This window comes from Lactuca sativa, chromosome 8 (genome assembly GCF_002870075.4).
Source record: "Lactuca sativa cultivar Salinas chromosome 8, Lsat_Salinas_v11, whole genome shotgun sequence".
NCBI lineage: Eukaryota > Viridiplantae > Streptophyta > Magnoliopsida > Asterales > Asteraceae > Lactuca > Lactuca sativa.
This window is the reverse complement of record NC_056630.2, coordinates 90,181,629-90,208,227: the sequence shown is the minus strand read 5'-3', so window position 1 is coordinate 90,208,227 and position 26,599 is coordinate 90,181,629. Positions and strand designations below refer to the sequence as shown.

Genomic DNA, 26,599 nt, shown 5'->3' with positions numbered 1-26,599 from the left:
CGTGAGTCTCTCGTCTTACGAAAGCCTCACAACCCCAAACCTTGATATGTGCCAACGAGGGAGCCTTCCCTGTCCATATCTCGTGAGGAGTCTTGGAAACCTTCTTAGTGGGAACTAAGTTAAGTATATGGGCGGCAGTCTCTAAGGCATACCCCCAGAAAGCTATTGGTAGCGAAGTCCGACTCATCATAGAACGAACCATGTCCAACAAGGTCCGATTACGTCTCTCAGCCACACCATTCAATTGTGGCGTTCTCGGAGGCGTCAATTGCGAAACGATTCCACATTCTTTTAGATAGTCGTGAAACTCAAGACTTAGGTACTCTCCTCCTCGGTCTGACCGAAGCATCTTGATTTTCCTGCCCAGCTGATTCTCCACTTCATTCTTAAACTCTTTGAACTTTTCAAAGGTTTCCGACTTTTGCTTGATCAAGTAGATATATCCATATCTGCTATAATCATCTGTAAAAGTCACGTAGAAGTGGCAAGCATCCCTTGTGGTGGATCTAAAGGGCCCACACACATCGGTGTGTATGAGATCCAATAAACCCTCACCCCTTTCACAAGTGCCAGTAAAGGGTGACTTGGTCATCTTCCCAAGTAAACAAGACTCACACGTGTCATCGTCCCTAAGGTCGAATGACTCCAACACTCCATCCTTTTGGAGTTGGGCTATGCGTTTCTTGTTGACATGGCCAAGACGACAATGCCACAAGCATGCTTTGTCTAGACTAGTAGACGAATCAATATTCAAAACATTATTTCCAAAATTATCAACAATCATCACTGATTCATAAATCCCATTACAAGGTAATGCATTGAAATAAAAGACACCATTCAAATAAACATTAATAGAACCATTACTATTATCAAAAGAATATCTGAAACCTTGTCTAAACAACCCATGAAAAGAAATAATGTTTCTTGCCATATCTGGCGAATAACAGCAATTCTCTAAATCTATTCCTAACCCATTACTTAACACTAAAGAATAAACACCGACTTTGGTCACAGGCGACGATCTTCTGTTTCCCATAATCAGGTTCATCTTCCCATGCTCCATCTCCCTACTTCTTTTTAGGCCCTGCAAATCAGAACAAATGTGGTAACCACATCCTGTATCAAGAACCCATGAAGTAGCAAATGATGAGTTATTAGATTTAATAGAATACATACCTGCAAATGTGGGCTTGATCTTCCCATCTCTTATGTCCTGCAGATATTGTGGGCAGCTTCGCTTCCAATGGCCCTTTTGGTGGCAATAGAAGCACTCTGCTTCTTTAGGATCGGAAGAGGGTTTAATGGGGCCTGCTTTGGTCCCACTTGATGACGAACCATCACGGGGTTTCCCCTTATGGTGGCTCTTACATGGAGCCTTCCTCTTTTTACCCTTTCCTTGACCTATCGCCATCACGGGAGCGGCCACAGCAGGCGACGGTGCAACGGATTTGTCTTTGAGGTTGCTCTCAGCAGTCCTCAAGAGTCCTTGGAGCTTGCTCAAGGAGACCTCCTCTTTGTTCATATGGTAGGTCATCCTAAACTGATTGTAGCAGGAGGGCAAGGAGTGGAGGATTATGTCAATAGCCAAATCCTCATCAAACTTAACATTAAGTTTGAGAAGACGATCAACATACCTCTGCATTTTCTGCAAATGAGAGGTTAGGGATTCTCCACTCCCCATCTTAGCGGTGATCATGCTAGTAATGATCTCATAGCGCTCTTGCCTCGCGCTCTGGTGATACCTGTCCAGCAAATCCTGATGCATTTCATATGGATACATGTCCTCATAGGACTTTTGGAGTTCGAGGTTCATGGTGGCCAGCATGATGCAGTGAACTTTCGTGGCATCACGCTCGTGGGCCTCAAAGGCGGCCAGTTCCTCAGGAGTAGCAACATCTGGGATGATCTTCTCAAGCTTTTCATCGAGGACATATTCTTTGTCCTCGTAGCGTGTGATCATGCGAATGTATCTCATCCACTCGTTGAAGTTTGAACCATCAAATGTCACTTTCTGACACAAGTTCATCAACGAGAATGACCCAGAAGCGTTGTTGTTGTTGTTGTTAGCAGACATCTGAAAAAGAAAGGGACAAAGCTTGATTAGAAATGAATCCCTAATTAAACACCCAAATGAGAAATTAGGGCTAGGATCCAACAACATTATTTACAACTTAGAAAGGGATGCCGTACTCTAAAAGTAAATAACTTGAAGGTAAGTGAATGACGATTCACTAATTCTCACCATGAAAAACGAAAAAGCAATTTAGGTTTTAAATGTATTGAAAACTCCTAGATCTTTGAGATTCATTGAACTTTTCAATGGCATGTTTAAATCTCGATATGCATTTCACATTTGCGACTGGGACGCCGAGGATCGCAAACAAATTTGTGAATAACCATGCGAATTAACGTGGTGAACTCAATGTCACTATCACCTAATCAATGTGCCGGTAAACCACACACGCTCCATTGATCTATGACAAACATCGAGTCACCCTTCGCTACCTATGTCATCCCCAAATTGATGTGCCGGTTAACCACACGCGCTCCATCAACGTTTGACAAGGGTACGAAGTGTAATTCCATGGATTAGCATCATTTTCACATTTTACCCTAAAGTAACTAAGAGTGGGAATTTGTAAAACAATGTAGTTACTTTAATATTTCCATTATACTTTTAATGAGGAATTAAGTGCCCTATCCTATCCGTTCGGCTAACGACCCTCCACCAGTCAAGCAAGCGGTAGATGTGAGTGTACATCCATTAAGCGCCATTTTATAGGCAGCAACCTTATACCCACCTTATAGACCGGCTTCGTGAATGAGGCCTACTAGCGATAAGACTAGCTTATTCTTATACATATATAATAATTAATCTTATAATATCATAATTGTATAAGGGTGTATTTTAAAGCATTTCAAAATACTAGTATCTTAATGTGTATTTAAAATTTTCGAAAATTAAGGCTATTTAATTTAAAAATTTTAAACACCAAGAAAACTTTGATTTAATAATTATCAAAATTAAACAATTAATTTGAACTATTAAATCTTTAAGGTTTATCATAAAATTAAATTATTAATTTAATTAATCCTTTTATCCCCTAGATTTTTAAATATATGGAAAGGATAATACAAGATCTTCAATTATCTAGTTTAAACAATTAAATGGATAATCATAAAGATAGCAATATCCAAATCCCTAAAATCTTGGGATCTTATCTTGGGGGGCAAGGGAATTTCGAAATCCCTAGGGTTTCATAACCCTAATTTCGAAATTTGGAGGCTAGGCAAAAAGAGTTTAAGAACCCTATCAAAAAATCGCCAACTAGGGTTTTGCAACCCTAATTTGCGAAAATCACCAAGCCTTAGGGTTTACTTGCCTTAAACCCTAATTTGTCAAATTCATAATATGCATCAAATCCAATTGAAAACAAAAAACCAATGGCTCTGATACCACTGTTAGGTTTTATACAAACAATCCTATGTGTGCATGCAACCCTAGTTGGATCTATGTTTTCACTATAAGACATACAACTTTATGAACACAAAAATAAACCCTGGCATGCTTCTATAATTTTCGAAAATCACATAGAAGTGTAGTAAACATACCTTTGTTGTTATATAGCAATAACAACTAGTTTCCTTGATCTCTTGAACTCTCTTGAACTCTTGAAAGCAAGCACCACAATTGTAGTGCCTCTAATGGCTCACAAACACCTTGAAGCAAGAAGGCAACAAAGAGAGAGAAGGGAATGATGCTAATTTCGGCCCTAGGGTTTCCTTGGAATCAAGTGGCCTTAAATTGAAGCATAGGGCATGTATTTATACTATAGGGTGCTAGGGTTTCAGTCAAAAACCCTAATGGACAGCTTAGCCACCAAGCAGCCCAAGGAGCCTTATGGAATGAGGCCTTGGACGAAAATATGATGATCCTTCATCATAATTTCGTTCCCCCTTAGTCCATTAGGTTTCCTAGCCCAAAACTCAACTATCACACATTTGACAGTTTATACCCTTTTATTTAATTAATCTCTTTTAGTCACCAAATTAATTCCTAATTAATTTATGACTAATACTAATCAAATAAATATGATTTCTCCTTTAATATATTATTCTTATAATATATTAATAAATCATAATATCTCCTCTCTCATATCAAATTACCTTGTCAAGTTGCTTTGGTGAAGGCAACCCAAAAGGACCATGCACACTCGGGTCAAGTATATACCAAATATGGTTACTGACTTAGACACTAATCCATCAAATGGGGCAACTTCGTCTCCAATGCCCTTTCTCTTGGCAATAAAAGCAAAATGACTCTTATGGAACTACTTCAGACATTGCCTTTCTCTTATGATCAAACTTTTCGATCATAACATGTCTTTCGTTGCCATTTTCTATATCCATAGAGGTCTTGAAGGCAGATTCACCAATCAACTTTGCTTTTCTATTGCGCCAAACCATTGCTGATTCAGCAGCAATAAGCATATAGGTGAGATCTATAGGGGTCACGTCGCGGTTCATCATATAGTACTCTCTTATGAACTCACTATATGAGTTAGGAAGTGACTGAAGAACCCAATCAACAGCCATCTCCTCACAGACATCGGATCCCAACATTCTTAACCTATCAATGTGTGACTTCATCCCTAGGACATGTGCACACACCGACTTTCCTTCTTTATGTTTACTTGCCAAAAGGGCTTGAGTAATCTTGAACTTTTCAAGCCTTTGAACTTGTGGGTTAGGGAGAATAATTGGAGGAGGTAGAGAAAGTGAAGCGTGATTTCTTGTTCCTCGATCGAATCGTGGAATATCATCTTCATGTGGAATGCTTGTTCCACGAGATTTGGAAAGACCATAGTTGTCGTACTTTGACATCTACAAAACGGGAGAAAAAGAATTCATGTTAGTTGATTGATCGAGTCCTTAGTAAATCACCCAAATGAGATACTAAGGCTAGGACCCAACACAATATTCTACAACTCGGGAGAGGGATGCCGTAACCCAAATTGCAGAACATTTAAAGGTAAGTGAATGACGATTCACTAATTTCCACCATGAAAAACGAAAAAAAAAAATTAAGTTTTAAATCTATGAAAACTCCTAGATCCTTTGAGATTCATTGAACATTTCAATGGCTTGTTTAAATCTCGATATGCCCCTCTTGTTTGTGACTGGGATGCCGAGGATCACAAAGCGGGTGTGAATAACCATGCAAACTTACTTGGTGCCCTCACATGTTACAGTCACCTATTCGATGTGCCGGTAAACCACACACGCTTCACCGAACTATGACAAACATTGAGTCACCCTTTGCTACCTTTGCTTAGAACCATTTAGTGTGCCGGTAAACCACACACGCTCCACTAACGTCTTTGCAAGGGCACAAAGTGTAATTTCATGGAATTGCATCAATTCACTTTTGCCTAAGTAACTAAGATTGGGAATTTTATGAAAACATTTAGTTACTTTAATAATTCATTATACTTATAATGGAAGGTTTCGTCCTATCCTACCCATTCGGCTAACGACCCTCCACTAGTCAAGAGTGCGGTGGGTAAGTGTGGATACCCATTCAATCGCCATTTTATAGGCAATTTCCTTCAACACCCCTTATAGACTAGCTTCGTGAATGAGGCCTACTAATGGTAAGACTGACTTTTACTCATACATATATATAATGTTACACTTTTAATGTTATATATAGTATAGGGTGTATTTTACACTTTTAAAATACTAGGTGGTTTAATTTAACAATTATACTTTTAATTCAATTAAATTGTTAACCTAAACTTTTATGGATTTATTAAACCTCTTTTAATTATACACCTTAATTAATTAATAAACCCATAAGGGAGTGTTTTGAACTTTTTCAAAACAATACTAGGGTTTTAGAATTTAACATTCCTAATTAAACTTTTAATCAACTTTTAAATTCAAAAACTTGAGGGCAAGTTTTGAAACATTTCAAAACATTAGGGTTTAGAATTTAAATATACATCAAAATTAAACAATTAATCAAAATTTAAATTCCAAAACTTGAGGGCAAGTTTTGAAACCTTTTTTCAAAACATTAGAGTTTTAACTATTTAAATTTCAAAACAACAAAACTTTTGGGGTCAAATTTAAACTATAAAACTTAAAGGGGAAAATATGAAACATTTCATAACACAAGGATCAAATAACAATTAATCTAAATTAACAATTAATTACATACTTATCCATATTTGATTTATTTAATGATTTCTTGCAAAACAATTTACCAATTTAATCAAAATAATTAATCAATTATCACATATGGAAATAAATATTTTATTAATTGATAAATATCTTCAATTAGATCAAGAATATAGTCATATATATCACAAAATCGGATTTATATTGATCTAATATGATAAGGCAAGTATCCTCAAGTAAAAACAGCAAGAAATCCCGGTTTTCCCTCATTCTGACCAGCCGACTCGTCGAGTCAGGCATGGACTCGTCGAGTTAGCATGAACTCGGCGAGTTCAGCCCCCAGAACATATTATTCCCATAATATATTAATAAATCATATTTAATCCTATTATTCCCATAATATATTAATAAATCATATTTAATCATATTTAATATATTATTCCCATAATATGATTTCTCCTTTAATATATTATTCCCATAATATATTAATAAATCATATTTAATCCTTTCTCTCCATAATTCATCTTATCAAGTTGCTTTGGTGAAGGCAACCCAAAAGGACCATGCACCATCGGGTCAAGTACATACCAAAATAGTTATGGACTTAGACACTAATCCAACAGTTTACACCAAACTGTGTCATTTTGTTGAGGCATGTGCTTATAACTTTTTTGATGAATTATTCTTTTGTCATGAAAACATGAAGACGTTTCATTGCCTAATCTGAAATCAAAGGCATTATTATAGAGAATAGGCTAGAGTTTCTTCCCAAATTTAAGTTTCAACCATCTCAATGAACCCTTTAATGAAATTGAAAGTGTTACTTTTTTTTTTCTCAATATATGAGTCCATATCGCGTAACGTCCGAAAGATAGGGCTAGATTATTAAATAATAATATTATAATTATTCATCATGGCGATAAATATATGTTCTTGATAGAAGATTTTTTAGGATAAATAATCTAAACAAAAGTCATAGTAATCGTAAAAGAGTGAATGTGCATATAGTGAACGTTCAAATCTGACTTCATATAAAAAGTTATGATTTTTCAAAGTTTCGGTATAGTAGTATGCGACACAGAAACTGAAATTAAGAACCGTTTATTATTTGGAAAAACAATATAAATGAGATTTGAAGATCTTGTTAATGACTATTTGTCGATATAAAGACAGTCGAGAACGGATATCGTATGAAAGAGTTATGATTTTTACATGGACTTTAACAGTCTAAGCCTGTTAAAAATATAACTTTAAAATAAAGTGAGAATTAGGTTGTGGAGTCTAAACGAAAGTTGAAGATCTCGTTGATAGTTACACATGGATATAAAGAACGTTGAAAATGGAGTTCGTATGAAGAAGATACAATTTTTCAAAGTTTTTAAAATTCGAGCGTTCCTGAGCACGCGCGGTGCGCGGTGCGCACTGTCAAGCAGGCGTGGACCAACAGAAAGATGATATATGTCGCAAAACAGGAGGATCGACGTGGATGGAGGGCACGAAATGCAAGCTCAATTTTTTCCCTATAAATAGAATAGAACCCCTTATTCATTCTTCACCCCACCAAATCTTTTCTCTGCCCGTATCTCTCTGAAAATTCCGAAAATATATTAGTTTATAGGGTATTTAGCTAGGCTCTAGAGGATCGGAGTATCCAAATAGAAGCTATTGGGTCAGAGTTCTTCCACTGTAATCTCTCGATTTTCGTTAGAAAACTCTGTAAGTTAAGTTGCACTTATCTTAATTCAAGTGTAACTTATATTTATAGTCATATTCATTATCATGAATTTATAAATAAGATTTAGCAGTGATTCGAATTCATTATACTAATTGATCTACTTATGGGAGTGATTGTTGGATTAGTGTCTAAGTCCATAACTATTTTGGTATGTACTTGACCCGATGGTGCATGGTCCTTTTGAGTTGCCTTCACCAAAGCAACTTGATAGGATGAATTAAGGAGAGAAATGATTAAATATGATTTATTAATATATTATGGGAATAATATATTAAAGGAGAAATCATATTGTTTAATTAATATTAGTCAATAATTAATTGGTAATTAGTTTTGTGACTAAAAGAAATTAATTAAACTTAAGGGACTAGAATTGTAATTATAAGATAATTGCAATTTGGGTCATGGATTGCTTTTTATTATAAGGTGGACGAATTCTATGGGGGAAGCCCATATAAAATTGTCCAAGGCCTTAAGGAAAGGGCTCCATGGGTTGCTTAGGGCTTAAGCAACCAAATTAGGGTTTCCTTGTTAGATAACCCTAATTGCCTCCTATATATATGGATCCCTTATGACCCAAAAACGTGGCTAAGACTTCTCTAGGGTTAGTAGACGGTTTTTGGCAGCCTCCATCCTCTCTCCTCTTCATCCTCTTGCTTTTGGTGTTTGTGAACCATTAGAGGAGTGACAATTGTGACTCTAAGCTTTCTAAAGCCAATACAAGGAGGAATTAGATTGTTATTGCTACATAACAATCAAGGTAATATCTTAAACCCATTTTTATGTTAATATGATTACTTGTATGCTAGAATTAGGGTTTATAGTCTTGGATAACTTGCATGTACAATAGAGAAACCTAGATCTAAGCATTAGGGTTTGTATGAGCACATAGGATGTTCTTAGGACCAAAATCCATCAGTGATGTCTAGGCTAGATTTAGTGAGGTGTTTAAAGTGGGATTTCTAAACAGTATGCTCTGTATACCAAATGGGCCCTACCTTCGATATGATCCTACCTGGTTATTCCTTACTTGATAGATCTTGATGTAGACATTGGGACTGTTGAGGAATCTAGAATATCATTAGTCATAAGAAATACAAGACTAAGACTTAGTGGTAATCATACCTAGGTTACATCAAAGGAAAAGTCAACGTGTTAAGCAGACCGTTGTCGAATTCACTAGTCCTCCACTTTGATAAGTGAGTGATTAGTTACTTCCAACCTACACATAAATACAAGTATTCTAAATGCTTAAATGTTATGTGTGCTGTTTAGTTGTGCTTAATATTTCTATGTAACATGAAATGACTATTAGTTGATTAAGTTGTATATTAATCATACTTAAAATATGATTGGGTAGTGAAGGGTTGTGTGCAATAATAGATGAGAGACTGTGATAGGTTAGTGAAACGTTGTCTGAAATAATAAATAAGAGGTTGTGATAGGTTAGTAAAGGGTTGTTCAAAATAATAAGCTTTGAATTGTTGTGCTTATCCAAAGTACTATCGTATTGTTATGCTCACCTAAAGTACTATTGTACTGTTGTGCCTAGTCATCTAGGAAAATACTAGTTAGATAAAGGTTATGCAAATTAATAAGTTGTAAACTACTATACTTACCCAAAGTACTATCATACTGTTGTTCTCACCCAAAGTACTATTGTACTGTTGTGCCTAGTCATCTAGAAAAATATTAGTTACTAAAAGGATGTACGAAATAATAAGTTGTGGCTTGTTGTATTGTGACCAAAGTACTATTGTACTGTTGTGTTTACCTAAAGTAATATCGTACTGTTGTGTTGTTCTCAAAGTACCATTGTACTGTTGTGCCTAAATGTTTAAGGAAGAATAGATGACAACCACTGCTGATAAAGATCCTTTAGGAGATATCACTCAAGATCATTGTTTAAAAGCCTATGTACTCACCAGGTTTCCCAACCTAACATACTTAGTCTCTTTGTATCACAGGAAGCAATATAAAGATAATGATGTTTGGATCCGATGAGAGATTCAAGGAAATATATGCCATGTTATAAAAGATCGATATTGTAAGTCCTGCAATGACTACATTTATGCTTATGCTTCTTCTATTAATTATGTCATCCCAAGCTATTAATAATCAATGTAAAACATTTCTTTAGAAATACTTTTTATGGGATAAATTCTGCAATATAAAGAATACTTTGTTTTAAAATAAGCATAAATAAAAAGGACTTTTTTACAGTGAAAATGGGGATGTTACATTGTGCGAGTGAAATCATCAATAGTTGTCAGAAAATGTGATTGACCATGACCTATAGGAATCTTATATTGTCTAGATTTAGGAAAAACAAGGATAATCAAATTCAACATTCAATTTATCTATAAAACCAAGAGTTTTCAACTTGTATAATGGTAAGTGTCCAAGTATTTTATGCCAAAAGGAAACATAAATGTATTTAGAAACACGTTTACAATTAGAATTTGAAAATAATATGTTGAAGCATTACAAATAACAAATAGAACAACTCATGTGTTGGCATTTTGATTATTATATAAAATAAAGTCCAACACGATGTTTACCAAGAACCAGAGGCCTCTTCTAATAAAGGCTTTGTATCATAAACAAAATTGTTATGAAAACAGAAGCAATGATTCTAATTGTCGAGAAACCTTCCTTATAAACGACAAATTAAATTTGAAGAGTGTGATGTATAAAACACTATGTATAACGACGTCTTTAGCTAGATAAGTGCCTCCAACCTCATAAGCACTTATTTGTTGGCCATTAGGAATAAACATCAAATATATAACTTTAAGAATATGAACTTGGAATAATATTTACTTATTGAAATACATATAATAATAGCATCATAATCAGTTATCCAAGTTATCGATGTAGTTACAAGGAAATGAGAATTAACAAGATTACTTGATGTATTTTGAGAAAGAAAAGAGTTACTAATAAAAGTAACAGTTGAATGATTTTTAGATGTTTGAGCTTGAGAATCATCCGGGCATGCTCCGGTTCATGTACTTCCATTGAACTTGTTGAGCAATGAAAGGAGCTACTGATACTGTCCATATGTCAATTAGGCATAACATGAGAACTATCGTGTTGTGATGGAGAAACTAAATCAATAAAATAATTTGGACTTTCTTTGTTATTAGATTGAAAACTAATAACATAGGTTGTGACACTTTATCCTTTGGTGAACTTCAATTCCTTAGAAAAACCAGTTGGTGGTTAACATTTACTAGCAATGTGATCAAGCTTCTTGCAAAAGTTACATATAACATTCTTCTTTCCATCAAAGTTTTATTTGAAATGGTTTCCCCTGTTTTGATATTCATAGAAGAAAATTCTTATAAGAATGAGAAGGAGAATGTAACTCTCGATGTTTCTCGTCTTGAATTAAACGATCATAGGTTTTAATAATAGAAGGAACATGCTTCATCATCATAATATTTCCTCTAACTGCACCATATTCATGATTTGGTCTCATGAGAAACTTGATTAATTTTTTATTTTGCTGAAATTCTTGAATATGATGTGCAGCTCCGCATGTATAAGCAGGAATGATGGATATGGCATACAACTCGTCCCAATTTTTCTTCAATGTAGTAGAAATAGGTTTCCAGATCGCTAACACCTTAAGATAAATATGATATTTCTTTTTGGATTTGATAAAACTTTCCACCATTAATTGAATAAATATGTCGTCTAAATCATTCAACATTTCTTATGCCGAAGAAGAATATAACACTGATTCAACAATGTCAGTAATAGAACATTAAGAATCCAGGTTGTAACCAAGTCTTTGCCATGACTCAAAGGCAACATGATATGTTAGAGATTAACAACGATTAAAATACACACTTGACAAATGAACACGATAATAGAATACAAGAAACTAACAAACACATAAGGATTTATGTGGTTCACTTGATGTTCTATCAAGCTACGTCCACAAGAAAATTAGTGAAATTCTTTTTATTGATTTCTAAGTGTTATATACAATCATGGCGTAATAACTGCATTTCACCATCTCACACACAAGTATACATGTAATCACACCTAGGGTTACATTCATAAGATGTATTTATAAAGGAGTTTGACCTAGAATTCATCATTGGGAAATGGGCCATATCACAAAAGGTTAGACACAAATCAACTTGTTCCCCAATATATAAATAGATACTTCTAAAGCCTATTGAAGCTTCAATACGATATAGTAAATCCGAACACCAATTTGATATTTCTATCTTTGCTATGAACATCTTCCGAAACTTGCCTTGCCTGCGATTGTGATCTGCGTCGAAGTTTGTCGAAGCTTCGATGCGCTTTGGTATGTTGTAGTAAACTTTTGTCTTCGCCAATCAAAACCTCTTCGAAATTGGACTCCACATTTCAACATGATCAAGATAAGGCTTGGGAATTCTACCATTCACAAATCCTAGCTCATTGTTTACCGATAGCTTTTTTCCACGAATCGTACTTTTTAGAAACTAATAACATTATTGGGTGATATGAAGGATGAAGGTATAAAGGATCAAAAGAATTGTTGTGATTGTGAGTTTGAGCAAATTGAGAAGATTGTGAAGACATCGATGTGGAAATTTAGATCAGAAAGAGATGAAGGATGAACTCGAAAACAAAACAAGGAACTTAAATGAAAGGATCGATGAACATAAAATTGTGCTCCATACCATCGATGAGAGAGAGAGAGAGAGAGAGAGAATAAGGTTAGAAGCTTTTGTGTTTGATTATTGTAATAATGTTACATACATACAATCTAGTACATAGATACAGAAGCAGTAACAAACTAACAAACTCACACGCGCTTCAACTAATTAACAACCACATGAGCTCAATATCAATATACTAACATAATTACATTTATTGTTTGGTTCTTCATTTCTCAAACATTTGAGGTTAATCTTGACACCAACAATGATATTGGCTAAGTTGTCACTAACTTGGGTAGTGTGATGTGACATTAGAAATGTACTGATACCATTCGGTCAGCTAAAATCAGTGTGCCCGCCCTATAATGAAAATACACAAGTTGTTAACCAACTTGACAACAAACCACAAATTCCTAATAACTTTCTTTAAGGAAATATGGCAGAAAGTTAACAAAAGAGAAACCAAAAAATGCATCAAGTTTGTAGGACAATGTCATATCCAGTAGATTTGATTGAATTATTCTATTCATTTGATGATCTTCATTCATAAAGCCACACAAATGGCTCAAGAAAGAAGTAGTAATCCTTATTACCTTACAAGGCACATAATTCCTTGTAGAGCTTCTTGATCAAACTCAAAATGCACCTTAATTATTTCCTCAAACTTTACGTGAAATCTCCAAACAAGTATCAAAGTTAGATTACAAACCAAAGCAAGCAAAAGCTAGCTATAAGCAATGGAGGGTGCGGCTAAAGCTTTTTTCAAGAGTCAAGACCCGACAAACTTCATGATCTTAATTTGCAGACTCACTCTTCTTTATTGCATTTTCAAGTTTACTCTCCTCCAACAGCTTTGTTCCCTCAATGAGATCAGGCTTCTTCTCCGATTCCCTAGCCTTAAGTGCCTGTAACTTGGCATGATTATAATACGCAACACCCATGAAAGCAAACCCGTAACCAAAAAGATTAATAGGAGTCACAGTATCCTTAATAACAGACCAAGAAAAAGCGATCAACAACCAATCCTTAACAACCCCAGCCACATTCATAGTCAACGCAGAAGTCTTTCCAACAAGCAAAAACACAGCAAGATTCAATGCAAAAGCACAGAAAGAATTCGTTAAAAACATCATGTAATCAAACTTGAAACTTGAAGCCTCGCTCAACAATGGGTACTCAACGATCATCCAAGGAATAGACAAGAAAAGCAAACAACAAGGGGATACATAATAAAGCGAAGTGATGGGATTAAACGTAATACCCTTTGAACTCAACAAGGTTTGAATCAAAACCAAACGAGTAGCTTCGAAAGCAACAGCCCCAAGCTGTAATGCAACTCCCCATGCGTTGAATTGTGCTTCACCATAAGCAGCAACAGCGACACCAAGAGAAATGGAAAGCATGTTGGACATGGTTCTGGGTTTGAAGTTTTCTTTATTGAACAAAACACCAATGGAGTAAACGGCAACAGGCATCAAGGCTTTAAGCATTTGAATAAAGGAAACGGATAGAAAAATGTAGGCGGAATTGGAAAGCCATAAGCTAAGAGAATAGAGCAAACCAATTGGGACGACAGATGTGAGATAAACGTCACGAGTCATCTGAACTGGTTCAACGACTTTAAGGATGCTGACGAGGATGTAAGCTAAAGAAGAACAGAAACTCATGTGGATCATGGTGAGTGAGATGGGGTAAGGCCAATTGTACATCTTTCGATCGAGGATGTACTTGTTGAAGACGATGACGGTGAAGCTGAGGAAGATCCATATGCCGACGAAAGTGTAGGAAAGGATGATGTTCTTCAATACAGCTTCACTCAAAGCTCCTCCTTTCCCCATAAATTACTTGATTCAGGAACAGATCGGTTGAATCGGCAGAAGAAGAAGGAGAAAATTTGGCAATTGTGATTCTAATGGGAAGCTTTGAGATTGTGTATTCGATTAGGTTTTCAGTGAGAGGGAAGGAAGAGAAACGCGGAAAATAGTTCCGTTTTCATGGGGTGGAGTGGATGATCATATGTTCATTACGGCAAAAAGGTGTACCTCGTCGTTTTATCGTTTTATGAGGGGTGAGCTGTTAAAACATATACAACGTTGTTGTATTAGAATATCATGGAATTTGTAACAATAATTTTTCTTTCCTACACTATATCATTTTTTTATTGATTTTCTCAAACGCCACTATTTCTGTGGTTGCCTATATCCGTTTCATAAGTTTAATTTTATGATTGTATTAATTGAAGTTATTTATCGTTATATTTGTTGGTAGATAAACATATAAGATTGATATCACTCTTTAATTAACACTAATATATACCGTCGACTGAAAACATATTATATGTGATCAAATTCATATGTACGAAACACACATAAAAATAAAAATAAGCAAAAACTAAACACTATAGTTTATATATACACTTATAAAAATAAGTATTAATTTTTTTTAAGTTAATGAACAAAAATTTAAATAATAAAAAATATATTATATATAACCCGACTCATATATGAGAAGCATACATAAAATAAGTATAAAAACATAAAAAAACATAAAAAATTTACGTCAGTAAAATCATGAATCTTTAATTAAAGATAATGTGGATACTTGTATTACGATTAATAATGTTATTAAAGATGTTATCACATGCAAGAATGCATTCTACTTTTTAATAGTAATGTGTCTTTACCATGCTGACCAATCGATTTACACGTTTTACACCCAAATTTTATTTGTGATTTTTGTCTCATTTCACTTTTTAGCTCTCAAACCTTTAGATTTATAAGCCCCAAATCTACATATATTGTGATGTTTTTCACATATGAGTCGGTTTAAATGTTCTAATTATTATATCCTAAAGTTGAAAGAGAAATTGACTTATATTGGATGTCTATACCTGTTTAGGTATCAAAAACAAGAGAAAAAAAAATGACACATGCATTTCAATCTTTTTATGTATATCTTTTCTTTTTGGGTATTTTCTAGTGTCGAGAAAGGAATCTCATATTAAAAGATAGTGATATATAAAAGGTTTTAAAAAGCTCTGTCATGGCGCGCCATGGCTTTGAGGCTTGTACCTGTCGCTAAACTTTACCGAAATGTCGTTTTAATTAATATATGTGTATAAAAATGAATAATAGTTGAAAATACATATAAAAATATTAATTATATATAAAATTACTGTCTTAACTCACGTCTTACAAACAATGTGGCTCGCCAAAGCTTGAAAAAGTTTGAGACTTGATATTGCCGTCAAGTCACGTCTTACGTTATTTATAACCTTGGATACATGCATCAAAACAAACAGAGGAAAACAAAGCCATACACTCTCTTTACTTTTCTAAACATTTGTAATTGTGATGTATATATTAACTTTCTAATGTAATAGAAATAATTTGACAAATGTGCAATCCCAGTAGCTAATTTTATTCTTTTTTTTTTTCTATATGTTATCACTAGCAAGTAGAAGCAACATGCTTCCATAGTACTTTATACTTTGTTTATAGTGTTAGCCTAATAAGATTTTGGATTTTATTTTGTATAAGGTTTTATATTGGCTCATTAGCTAGAAAATCCTAATTAGCTAGTCTATATATTATGTGTTTTCCTTTCATTGTATTTTGTACTTCTCATTTGATAATAATCCAAAACTCTAGCCGTTCTATGTCTTGTTAGTTTACGTGGTATCAGAGCTCAGTTGATCATCTGTATTTTTGTTTTTGGGGGCAAATTGTAGCATGCACAACGTTGCGCAGATCGAGGGTTTATGTATTCCGTTTGATTTGATTTGTTCGATTAGTCAATTTCAAGGGTTTCATTTTGTTTGTTGGTTTTGTTGATTTTGAGTTATTGATTGTTGATGTTGCTATTCATATTTACCAATGTTTTGGTTATTCTCTTTTGACTGGTATTGAAATATGGCCCCAACAGATGATTATCTTCAGTCCATTAGTATCCAACTTGATGGCAAGAACTATGCCTATTGGAGTTATGTTATGAAGAATTTCTTGCGAGGCAAGACTATGTGGGTGAATGTTACAAGTGACAAAAAGAAACCAATAGATGAAAAGGCACTGAATTATGTAGCCTTACTGGATTCATGGGAGACTGATAACTCCAAGATCATTACTTTGATTATTAATTCTGTTATCTAGTCTATTGGTACTCAATTGGCGAAGTATGACACAACAAAGGAGGTTTGGGATCATTTGGCTAGGTTGTACACTCAGTCTAACTTTGCAAATCAGTATCAGTTAGAGTTTGATATTCCAGACCTCCAACAACACAATCTCAGTGTTCGGGAATTTTATGTAGTTATGTCGGATTTGTGGGATTAGTTGGCTCTTATAGAACCATATGTGTTGAAGGTTTTTAAGCCTTATATTGATAGAAGGGAAGAAAAATGTTTGGTTCAGTTCTTGATGGCATTACGTTTAGATTTTAAAGGCTTGCGTGGATTAATCTTGCATTACACACCTCTTCCTACTACTGATTTAGTTGTTCATGACTTGATTGTTGAAGAAACTCGTACCAAGTCCCATGTTGACAAAGGTCTCAAGACAACCATTTCTACTGTCTTTTCTGTTTTACAGTGACCTCGGAATTCAAACTAGAATTGCCCCAAAGTTGCATTTGATGAGTGTGATTTCTGTAAGCAGAAGAACCATTTTAAGGCAGTTTTTTCTTTGCTGACAAGCAAGGGAAATCAACAACAACAGTAAATGAGATCAACTACACAATCTCAGTCTTCACAATAGAACAGGTCTTCTGGACAGTCTCGGTCACGTCCCTTGTTTCCATCTTTTAGGCCACCATAGTACGTTGTTTTCATACCTTCAGTTGAGAATGAGACAGATTTTACACCACCATCAGCCTTAGATCCCTAGATTGTTGAGCTATTCAGACAGTTCATTGCTGCCAATCCAAGTGCCATGTCAGCTTTCATGTCTCATTCAGGTCTGTCTTCATCCTAACACTTCATGTATTCCATAATCCTTATGGATATTAGATTCTGGTGTATCTCATCACATGTCACCACATATGTCATCTTTTGCTTCGTTATCATCTTGTATACCTGTCTCTGTTATATATGCTAATTCTACACCTATGTCATTAGAGGGTGTTGGTTCTATTGTCACTCTTTATATATCTTTAACAAATGTCTTTTACATTCCCACACTTGCTTTGAATCTTGATTCGGTCAGTCAGTTGCGTAAGTTTGGTTGTCGGGTCTTCTTTTCTGATTCATTCTGTTGTATACATGAAATTCAGTCTCGAATGGTGATTGGGATAACTCGTAGACTTGGGGAGCTTTACGTTTTGGAGCAGCTACATGTTGCTGCATCTAGTATCGATTTTTCATCTTTTCGTTTAAATCCTTCGTCGTTTGTTTTTTTCTTTGGCATTTTCGTGTGGGACATGTGTTAACGTCTCATTTACAACTTTTTGGTTTCCACTTGTGTGTTAGGTTCTTTGAAAACTAATGATGTTTTTTATTACTGTTGTTGTAAATTGGGAAAATTTCCTGCTTTACCGTTTAATTAATGTGTCACTCGTTCTGTTTCTCCCTTTGATATTGTACATTTTGATGTGTGGGGTCCATCGTCGGTCACCTCTAAATCTGGAGGTAAATATTATGTTTCTTTCATTGATTATTACACTCACTACACGTGGGTTTGCTTTATGAAGCACAAGTCTGACTTTTTCACCATATATAGTGACTTCATAGCTCTTGTCAAGACACAACACTTTGTTGTCATAAAATGTTTTCGGTTTGATTTAGGAGGAGAATTTACTTCCAATGATTTGAAACAGTTATTGGTACTTGATGGCACTGTGCATCAGTCATCTTGTACAGACACCCCTCATCAGAATGGTGTTGCAGATTGGAAAAATCGACATCTCCTAAAAACCGCGAGTTCCTTGCTACTTTCTGCTCAAGTTCCCAATATGTTTTAGTGAGAAGTTGTTTATACCACCACTTGCGTTATTAATCGCATTCCTACTACACACTTCAGGGAACTCTCCTTATGAAATGTTTTTTGGGCAACTTCCAGATTATTCTTCATTACGAGTTTTTAGGTGTACCTGTTTTGTCTTGAAGCCTCATGTAGAGAGAGATAAGTTGTCTTCAAAAACAACCCTTTACGTATTTCTGGGATATGGTATTGGTCAGAAAGGTTATCGGTGTTATGATCCATCAAATCAAAAATTTTATGTCTCTCGCAATATCATTTTTTTGGAGCACATTCCTTTCTATAGCATTCTTGTTCAACACATGATGCAACCCAATCTACCACATGATGTTATCCACCACCTGTTGCTGATCCACCATGTGTCGTTAATCCTCTACCTACAGATCATCAGGATCCCCACCATCGAGGCTTTATCGTTATAAGAAGTCCACAAAGCTTCCTAACTTTTTCTATTCCTCTTACTCACCACTATTTTCCTTCTTTATTGCTAATGTACATCTTCGATCTAAGCCATCATCCTATAAAGAGGTTGTTTCTAATCCTCTTTGATAGACCGCTATAGCTAAGGAACTTGCAGCTCTTTATCAGACTCATATGTGGGTTCTGATTCCACTTCCGCCCAGAAAGCACACAATTGGTTGTCGTTGGGTATATAAAATAAAATAAAAAAGTTTGATGGATCCGTTGAGCCTTATAAAGCCAGACTTGTTGCGAAAGGGTACTCACAAAAGTATGGTATGGATTATGAGGTGACATTTTGCTCCTGTAAAATGACGACCGTCCGCACCTTGATTGCAATTTATTCCATTCGCTAATGGAAGATTTATTCGATGGATGTCAAGAATGTATTCTTGAATGGTGATCTTCATGAGGAAGTATACATGTCTCCTTCCCTAGTATTGCTCACCAACCAGGTGAAGTTTGTTGACTTCGAAAGGCACTATATGGCTTCAAACAAGCCCCTCATGCTTGGTTTGAGAAATTTTCTACGGTGATTAATTCGCTTGGTTTTAAACCAAGTAACCATGACTCGGCTCTATTTTTTGGATGTACGAGTGCAAGTCGGATTATTCTTTCCTTAAAGCATGATTTGGCTCACCCTTTTTGTATGACCGACTTGGGTTTGCTACGTTATTTCTTGGGAATTGAAGTTGCTCCGTATCCAAAGGGTTATCTTTTATCTCAAATGAATTATATTTCAAATTTATTTGAACGCGCACGACTCACGGATAATCAGACAATTGATACTCCTATAGAGAATAATGCAAAGTATTCTCCAACTGATGGTGTCTCCTTATTAGATCCAAGCCTTTATCGTACCATTGTAGGGAGTTTGGTTTACCTGATTGTCACTAGACCGTATATTGCTCATACAGTTCATGTGGTTAGCCAGTTTGTCATTTCCCCTTCTAATGTTCATTGGGGAGATGTTCTTCGTATTTTAGATTTCACTATGGTATTTAGTTTCACACCCTTGTGTTTCCATCTACATCCTCTTTTGATCTGTGTACCTATAATGATGCTAATTGGGATAGTGATATTTATGATGGTAAGTCCACTACTAGGTATTGTGTATTTTTTATTGATATCATGGAAGAGTAAGAAACAAGATGTTGTCTCTCGTTATTCTATAAAATCTAAATATCGAGCCATGGCTATTGCTACTTGTGAGATTGTTTGGTTGAGATGGCTTCTTGCAAATATGGGTGTTAACATCTCTTAGCCTACCCCTTTGTATTGTGACAATGACAGTGGGATAATGATTGCCAATAATTCAGTGTTTCATGAGCTCAAAAAACAAATTGAGATTGATTATCATTTCACACGACATCATCTCTAGAAGGGAACTATCTCCCTTCCTTATGTTCCTTCCACCTTGTAGATTATTGATATTATTATGAACCCTTTGAATGCTCCTTGGTTTCATTTTATTTGTGACAAACACTCAATGCTTATTATTGTTGCATTATGAGTTTGAGTGGGGATGTTATCCTAATAAGATTTTGGGCTTTATTTTGTATTAGGTTTTAAATTGGCCCATTAGCTAGAAAACCCTAATTAGCTAGTCTATATATTATGTGTTTTCTTTTCATTGTATCTTGTACTTCTCATTTGATAATAATATGAAACCCTAGCCGTTCTAAGTCTTGTTAGTTTACATATAGCTATCTATCTTTTCGTTTTCCTTTGCGATTCAACATCCAAATGCTTTCAGAATATGTTAACCCTAAGAAGAAATTTGGTGCAATTGTTATTGGTGTGTTAAAGGTTTTGAATAAAATTGGTTTGATTGAGTTGTAATTAAATAAAGTTAACATCTTTATGCTTTAATTTAACGGGATAAATGAAATTAAAACAAACTAGTAAAGAGTTAGAAAAGAATTACAAATTACAAGTAATGACAAGGTTTTTGCATCCAACCCCTAATCATTTTATAATTATTCCTCCTATTGTATCTCCAAAAATAATGATCTGCCTACTACATCATTAAAGATAGACGATTTCTTAGGTTTTTCCATTCCAAAAATTTGGGCATTACAAAATTTCCAAACAACCCAAAAAGTTGTAATAACAACCGCATCAAAACACTTATGTTGATCACTTGAAAGAGGAATATCATTGGCCTATCTAATAAGCGCATCAACTGAGAACTAGGTTGGAACGTCAACCCTCCACCACTACCAAGCATCGACCAAATGCCAACAATCTTTTGACAGTTTGTAAAGACATGCTCCACTATCTCAACGAACTCCAAACAAGTTGGACACAACGCAAACTACAGAATAATACTATGATGCCCCAAGTTCACTCGAGGGGAATACAAGCCAAAACGATCATCCATAAAAGAATATCCAAATAACATTTTTTGTGCTTGGTGGAGGTATGAAATATATAAATACTTTTTATTTGGCAATTCACACACACACACACACACACACACACACACACACATATATATATATATATATATATATATATATATATATATATATATATATATATATATATATATATATATGAGTGAGTCATTGTGAGAACTTCAGGACTCCTAACCCTCTTATCATTTTTCGAAACCAAGACCACAAGTCTTCTTCAAAATGGTGTGTCTAAGCAATATCTAGGTTCAAAAAATAGATTTGACAGTTTTTTTTCTTTGAAATATGCATGTGTGCATATTAGAATGTTTATATATATATATATATATATATATATATATATATATATATATATATATATATATATATATCCCTTATTATAATAAAATAGTACTAACTTGCCACGTGTCTTTTCCTTAAGGCCTCCCCAAATTATTTTCCCACTCAATTTCCTTGAAAGTTAAATTACAAAATTACCCTTCTTTTAATTCATTTTTATTTGGCTAGCCATATAATCTGGCATAAAGATCCTTCATTTTGAATCACTTTAATTTAGCAACTAATTGATATGTAGTTGAAACGATCCATAATCTCCTGAATCTTTCTTCTCTATTTTTCTCTCTTAAACCCTAATCTTGGCTTATATTAATACGTGTGTCCTGTTCTCGAAATATTTCACTCGAAATTCTCTTTCTCACAATGGCTTCAAGTTTCAATATAAAGGTATTCGTCCATCATCTTCCAGATTTGCTTTTTGGTGATAGGAATCGATTGTTCTTTTTCCTCAATAAACTTTTTGATGGTGTTTCGAAATAAGGTAGATTTTTTGAATCGTGAATACAATTTTCTTAGCTATATCTCCATGAACAGATTGTAAGGTCTCAAATTAGGACTTTGTGGCTCGATAATCAAGTGATAACGATGGAATCTTCTACCAGTAAACCATATGTTCCCCTCAATTTTAATCCTTTTGTTTGGTACTTTTAGGATTTTTTTTTTGAAGAAATATGGAAAAACATGGTTGTGAAGGTTCTCAAACTAATAAGGAAGAAGAACATGGTAAAGTCTTCTTAGTTTTTGTTTTTATTTGTTTGAATATGAAGTTTTAAGATTCTAATTTGAGATTTGCTTTGATTGCTTGGTAATCTTTTATACTTTTGATTAAATATAAAAGTGTTGGTTAGTATGATATTTTTAGTGGGCATCTGGATTTTTTTTAATGGTTTGCAAAGCCGAGCCAATTTTGTGCGCGTTTTTTATTTATTGCACCCCTCCCCATGTTTTTTTCTCATTCTTCCTTAAGGAATGAAAACGACCCATTTTACCCTTGATCTATTTGTTTTAAATTCACCAAAATTACAACAAAATCATTTGAATCCAATAGTTGAAGCATATTAGTTTCATTGATTTCAATAGTAAAAGGCAGTCGAATTATCAGAATTGTAATCATTAAAGTGTTCATAGTTGAAGCGCTCAACAAGAATTCAAAGCAGATATCAATAACAATTTATTTGTTATCCGATTTTAGCATTCCATTTAACATAATTTCCACAAGCTTGGTTTTCTTAACAAATTTTTAAATTTACATGCACACTAAGTGTATGATAAAATGTCTGCATGAAGCATTTTCTTGAACAAATCTATAATTTTGTTGTTTATGTGTTCAAGGGACATGACATCTTAATAAAGTGCAACCTATTTTCCTTTTTTAGATATCATAATAGTAGGATCCAAAGAAACTATTTGATTCATTAATGTACCCACAAAAGGTTGATATATCGGTTCATATGTACCAGACCCCTCTTGGTTGTAAGACCAAAAGAAGATTTTTAGTTATAAGACCAAAAGAAGATTTGGAAAAGTTAAAACATTTAATAGCGACTTGTTGCTTGATCAAAGAGATCAACTTTAAGTTGTTAGATGTTTTCGGTAAAAGCAAACAAATCACTAGTTTGAGAAAGCACTAATTTGAGAAAGACAAAGAAAGAAATACTTTTCGTAACTTGTATCATTATAAGATGTTGAGGACATAAACCACCAAAAATGCACTTATAGCATGTGAAAATACTTTTTTTTTTCTATTATTTCATTAATTACATGTAAAGTTTATGAGAAGAGTCTTAACTTCTATCATTATAAGGTGTTATTATATGTTTTTGACTAAGACACTTACGTGTGTATGGTGGCTAGTGTTTTTTTATATTATTTCATTATTTATTCGCCCTTATAATGTAACACCTTGTTTATTTATTAGATAACTAAATTAATTAATGAGCAAATGGTAGCCCTAAAATAAATAATTATATATCAAAGGATGGTCTCGAGGAGCTAATTGTCACAATTTTAGAAGTCGGGGGTTAAAAGTGTATGTTTTGGATGGGTTCCGTAAAGAATTATGAGCGCAGGGATTACTTGGTAATTTTTGGGACTTCATTTGAAAAGAATTGGTAGACGAGAGGTTGTTTTAGTAAAAATTGGACCTGAATTGTAAAGGATTTAATGTTGAGGGTTTATATGGTAAAATTTGGGTTAGTTTGAAAACAATTTTGGAAGGGAGAGACTATTTATGCCATTATGGCATTAAACTTCCTAGGGCACGGGTATATAACCCATACTAACCCTAACCCTAGCTAAAATCCTTCCACCCGTCACCCCTTATGCTCCCATCGGCCACCCTTGTTCCTCCGACTACCAAGTCGTCGTTGTGTTGCTGAGCCGCTGTCGTCGTTGACCGCCACTTCCTACTTCACTTCCAACATTGCACCACCACGATTGGGACCAGTAACCACCTTCACGAAGCTGCTGCGACGGTACCAACGTCAACACCAGCCGCCATCGTCCCTTTGCAATTTCTTCTTCTCATGTTGCCTCTAGCCGCCGCCTCCGTGACGCCATGGTAGACCGTCGGTTGTGCGAATCCGACGCCAAGAGTGAGAACTGAGATAACAGTCATTGTTACTGCCCTAGATTGCTGCTACCGCCGCCATAGAGCCATTGTTCACCACTGCTGCCGCCGTCGAGTGCTTCTGTCTTATCCCGCCGCCACCAGCCACCATGGGAGGTGGTTGTGGGTGTATTCGTGGATGTATGTTGTGTTGCTACGTGAAGGAAGCCAAAGAAACCACTGCCACCACCGAGAAGTGGTGGCTGCCATCGAGAACCGCCACTGCCACCATGCGCCACCGCCGGCCACCATAAGGTGGTTATGTGTGTGTATGTTTAGCTTAGTTAGTGTGTGTGTTGATTTGGTATTTTCATTGTAAATTGTAACACAAAAATGGAATAATGGAAAGAAATTGAAAACCACCACCTTAGGGTGGTGGCTGCCACCACCGGCCGCCGTGTTGGGTGGTGGTGTGCTCACCTCATTGAGTTTGATTCGTTTGGGGTGCTTGAAACCCTAATGGGCCTTGTGAGCCCTAATGGGCCCAATGAAGCCTAATGGACTTAATGAAAACCCTAATGGACTTAATGATATTCTAGTAGGCTTAATAGGCCTAATAAAGCCCTAATTGACATTAAAGCCCAATCATGTGTCTAATGGGCTTAGTGAACCCTAATGGATCTAATGACTTAACTATTGGGCCTAATGGACTAATGTGGGTTGAAAACCTTAATTAGGGTTTGGAAAACCCTAATGCAATGAAACTCTAATTTGAGACTTAATTGGGACACACACACACGAGAATTATTAATAACCTGAAATATTAAATAATAAGCATTGGCAAGATTAATCTAAGCGATATTGGACTTAATGGATTAAGTCCTTAATGGGTTTAGTAGGAAACTTAACCCTAATCATCATTTTATGTAAAACCCTAATTTCACTTGGGTTTATTGTAGGACCTTTCTATTGGGCCTTGATGATTGGGTTATTAAATAGGATATCCAAGATCAAGCAAATGGTCTAGAGTAATTTAATGGGCCTAGGGTAAGGCCCATGTAAGGGGCTTGGGCCCAATTTGGAAAATTGGGCCATAGTTTGGGCCGTAATGATTATATGAAATTGGGCCTTAATGAGACCATGTATAGGCCTAGGCCCAATTTGGAAAATTGGGCCATGTGTTGGGCTTTGATTCCTAATTGACTTTGGGCCTATGGATTGGGCCTTGGGCTTGAATACGCCAAGCTTGGGGTAATGTAGTAATTATCCAAGTATGTGTTATGGTTATGTAGTGGAACCCGATTATTAATTAGGTGTTATTTTGGTGTTGACAGTTCGGGAATCTGTCAGCCAGCAGCTGGGGATGAGTCTGCGGTACATCAAGAATGTGGGATTATGTCTACGGGACTTCAGCAGTGTGAGGTGATTTTCCTTCTAGTAGGAACAAGTCTAAGGCACCAAGGCTGACCCGCATAGATGATACTTTAGTATTGGCGTGTGGGCAGAGCCCGTATCTCATAGTTGAGTTTGATTATGATATATGATTGTATGATAGAATTGTTTATACTTGTTGTCTGTGTAATACTTGTATGTTATGGTTTAGTAGCGGAGTGTGGGCGAGGCCCGTATCTCCTAGCTGTTCATTATATGATTGTATATACTAGTATGTTATGGTTTAGTAGTTGAGTGTGGGCGAGGCTCGTATCTCAGAGATAGTGGAGTGTGGGCGAGGCCCGTATCTCCCAGCTAGCAGAGTGTGGGCGAGGCCTGTATCTCCACGAGTGTGGGCGAGGCCCGTATCTCCTAGTTGTTCATTATATGATTGTATGGTATGTGGTATGATGGGGAAACTCACTAAGCTTCATGCTTACGGTTTACAGTTTTGGTTTCAGGTACTCGTTTTCAAAAGAAAGGAGCCGGCTGGATCGCAGCGCATCACACTATGTTTTCCGCACATGAGATCTTTGGGATTACACTCTGATATGGTTTTATGATAAAATGCTTTGATTATTGACACTTTGGTTTTGACATGAGATATGAATATGTATGTTTTATTACTGATGGTTTTATATTATAACTTAATCAAAACGAAATTTTTGGCCTTGAATTTTGGGATGTTACAAGTTGGTATCAGAGCCTTGGTTTGAGGGATTCGAGCACACTCTCGGGTGTGTCTGAACTCAAACTAAGGACTTGGTATGAAAATTTTCAAAAAGATAAAATCATTTTTTTAAAAGAAGTTTGAAAAGAGAAAAGAACTTTGAAAAGAACAAGGTGTGTGTTGCGTG

General features: G+C 35.4%; 1 protein-coding gene across 1 annotated transcript; it reads right to left on the bottom strand.

Annotated features, from left to right (window-relative positions):
* Positions 1-13,376: 13,376 nt before the first annotated feature.
* On the bottom strand, positions 13,377-14,420 carry LOC111887408 (probable sugar phosphate/phosphate translocator At5g25400). The gene has a single exon (XM_023883579.1). It carries the CDS (start codon positions 14,418-14,420, stop codon positions 13,377-13,379), a length of 1,044 nt encoding a protein of 347 aa, XP_023739347.1.
* Between the last annotated feature and the right edge of the window lie 12,179 nt (positions 14,421-26,599).

What these genes read in the sequence shown, in the direction of transcription:
- LOC111887408 (XM_023883579.1), bottom strand. Translation starts at nt 14,420, where the DNA reads ATGGGGAAAGGAGGAGCTTTGAGTGAAGCTGTATTGAAGAACATCATC.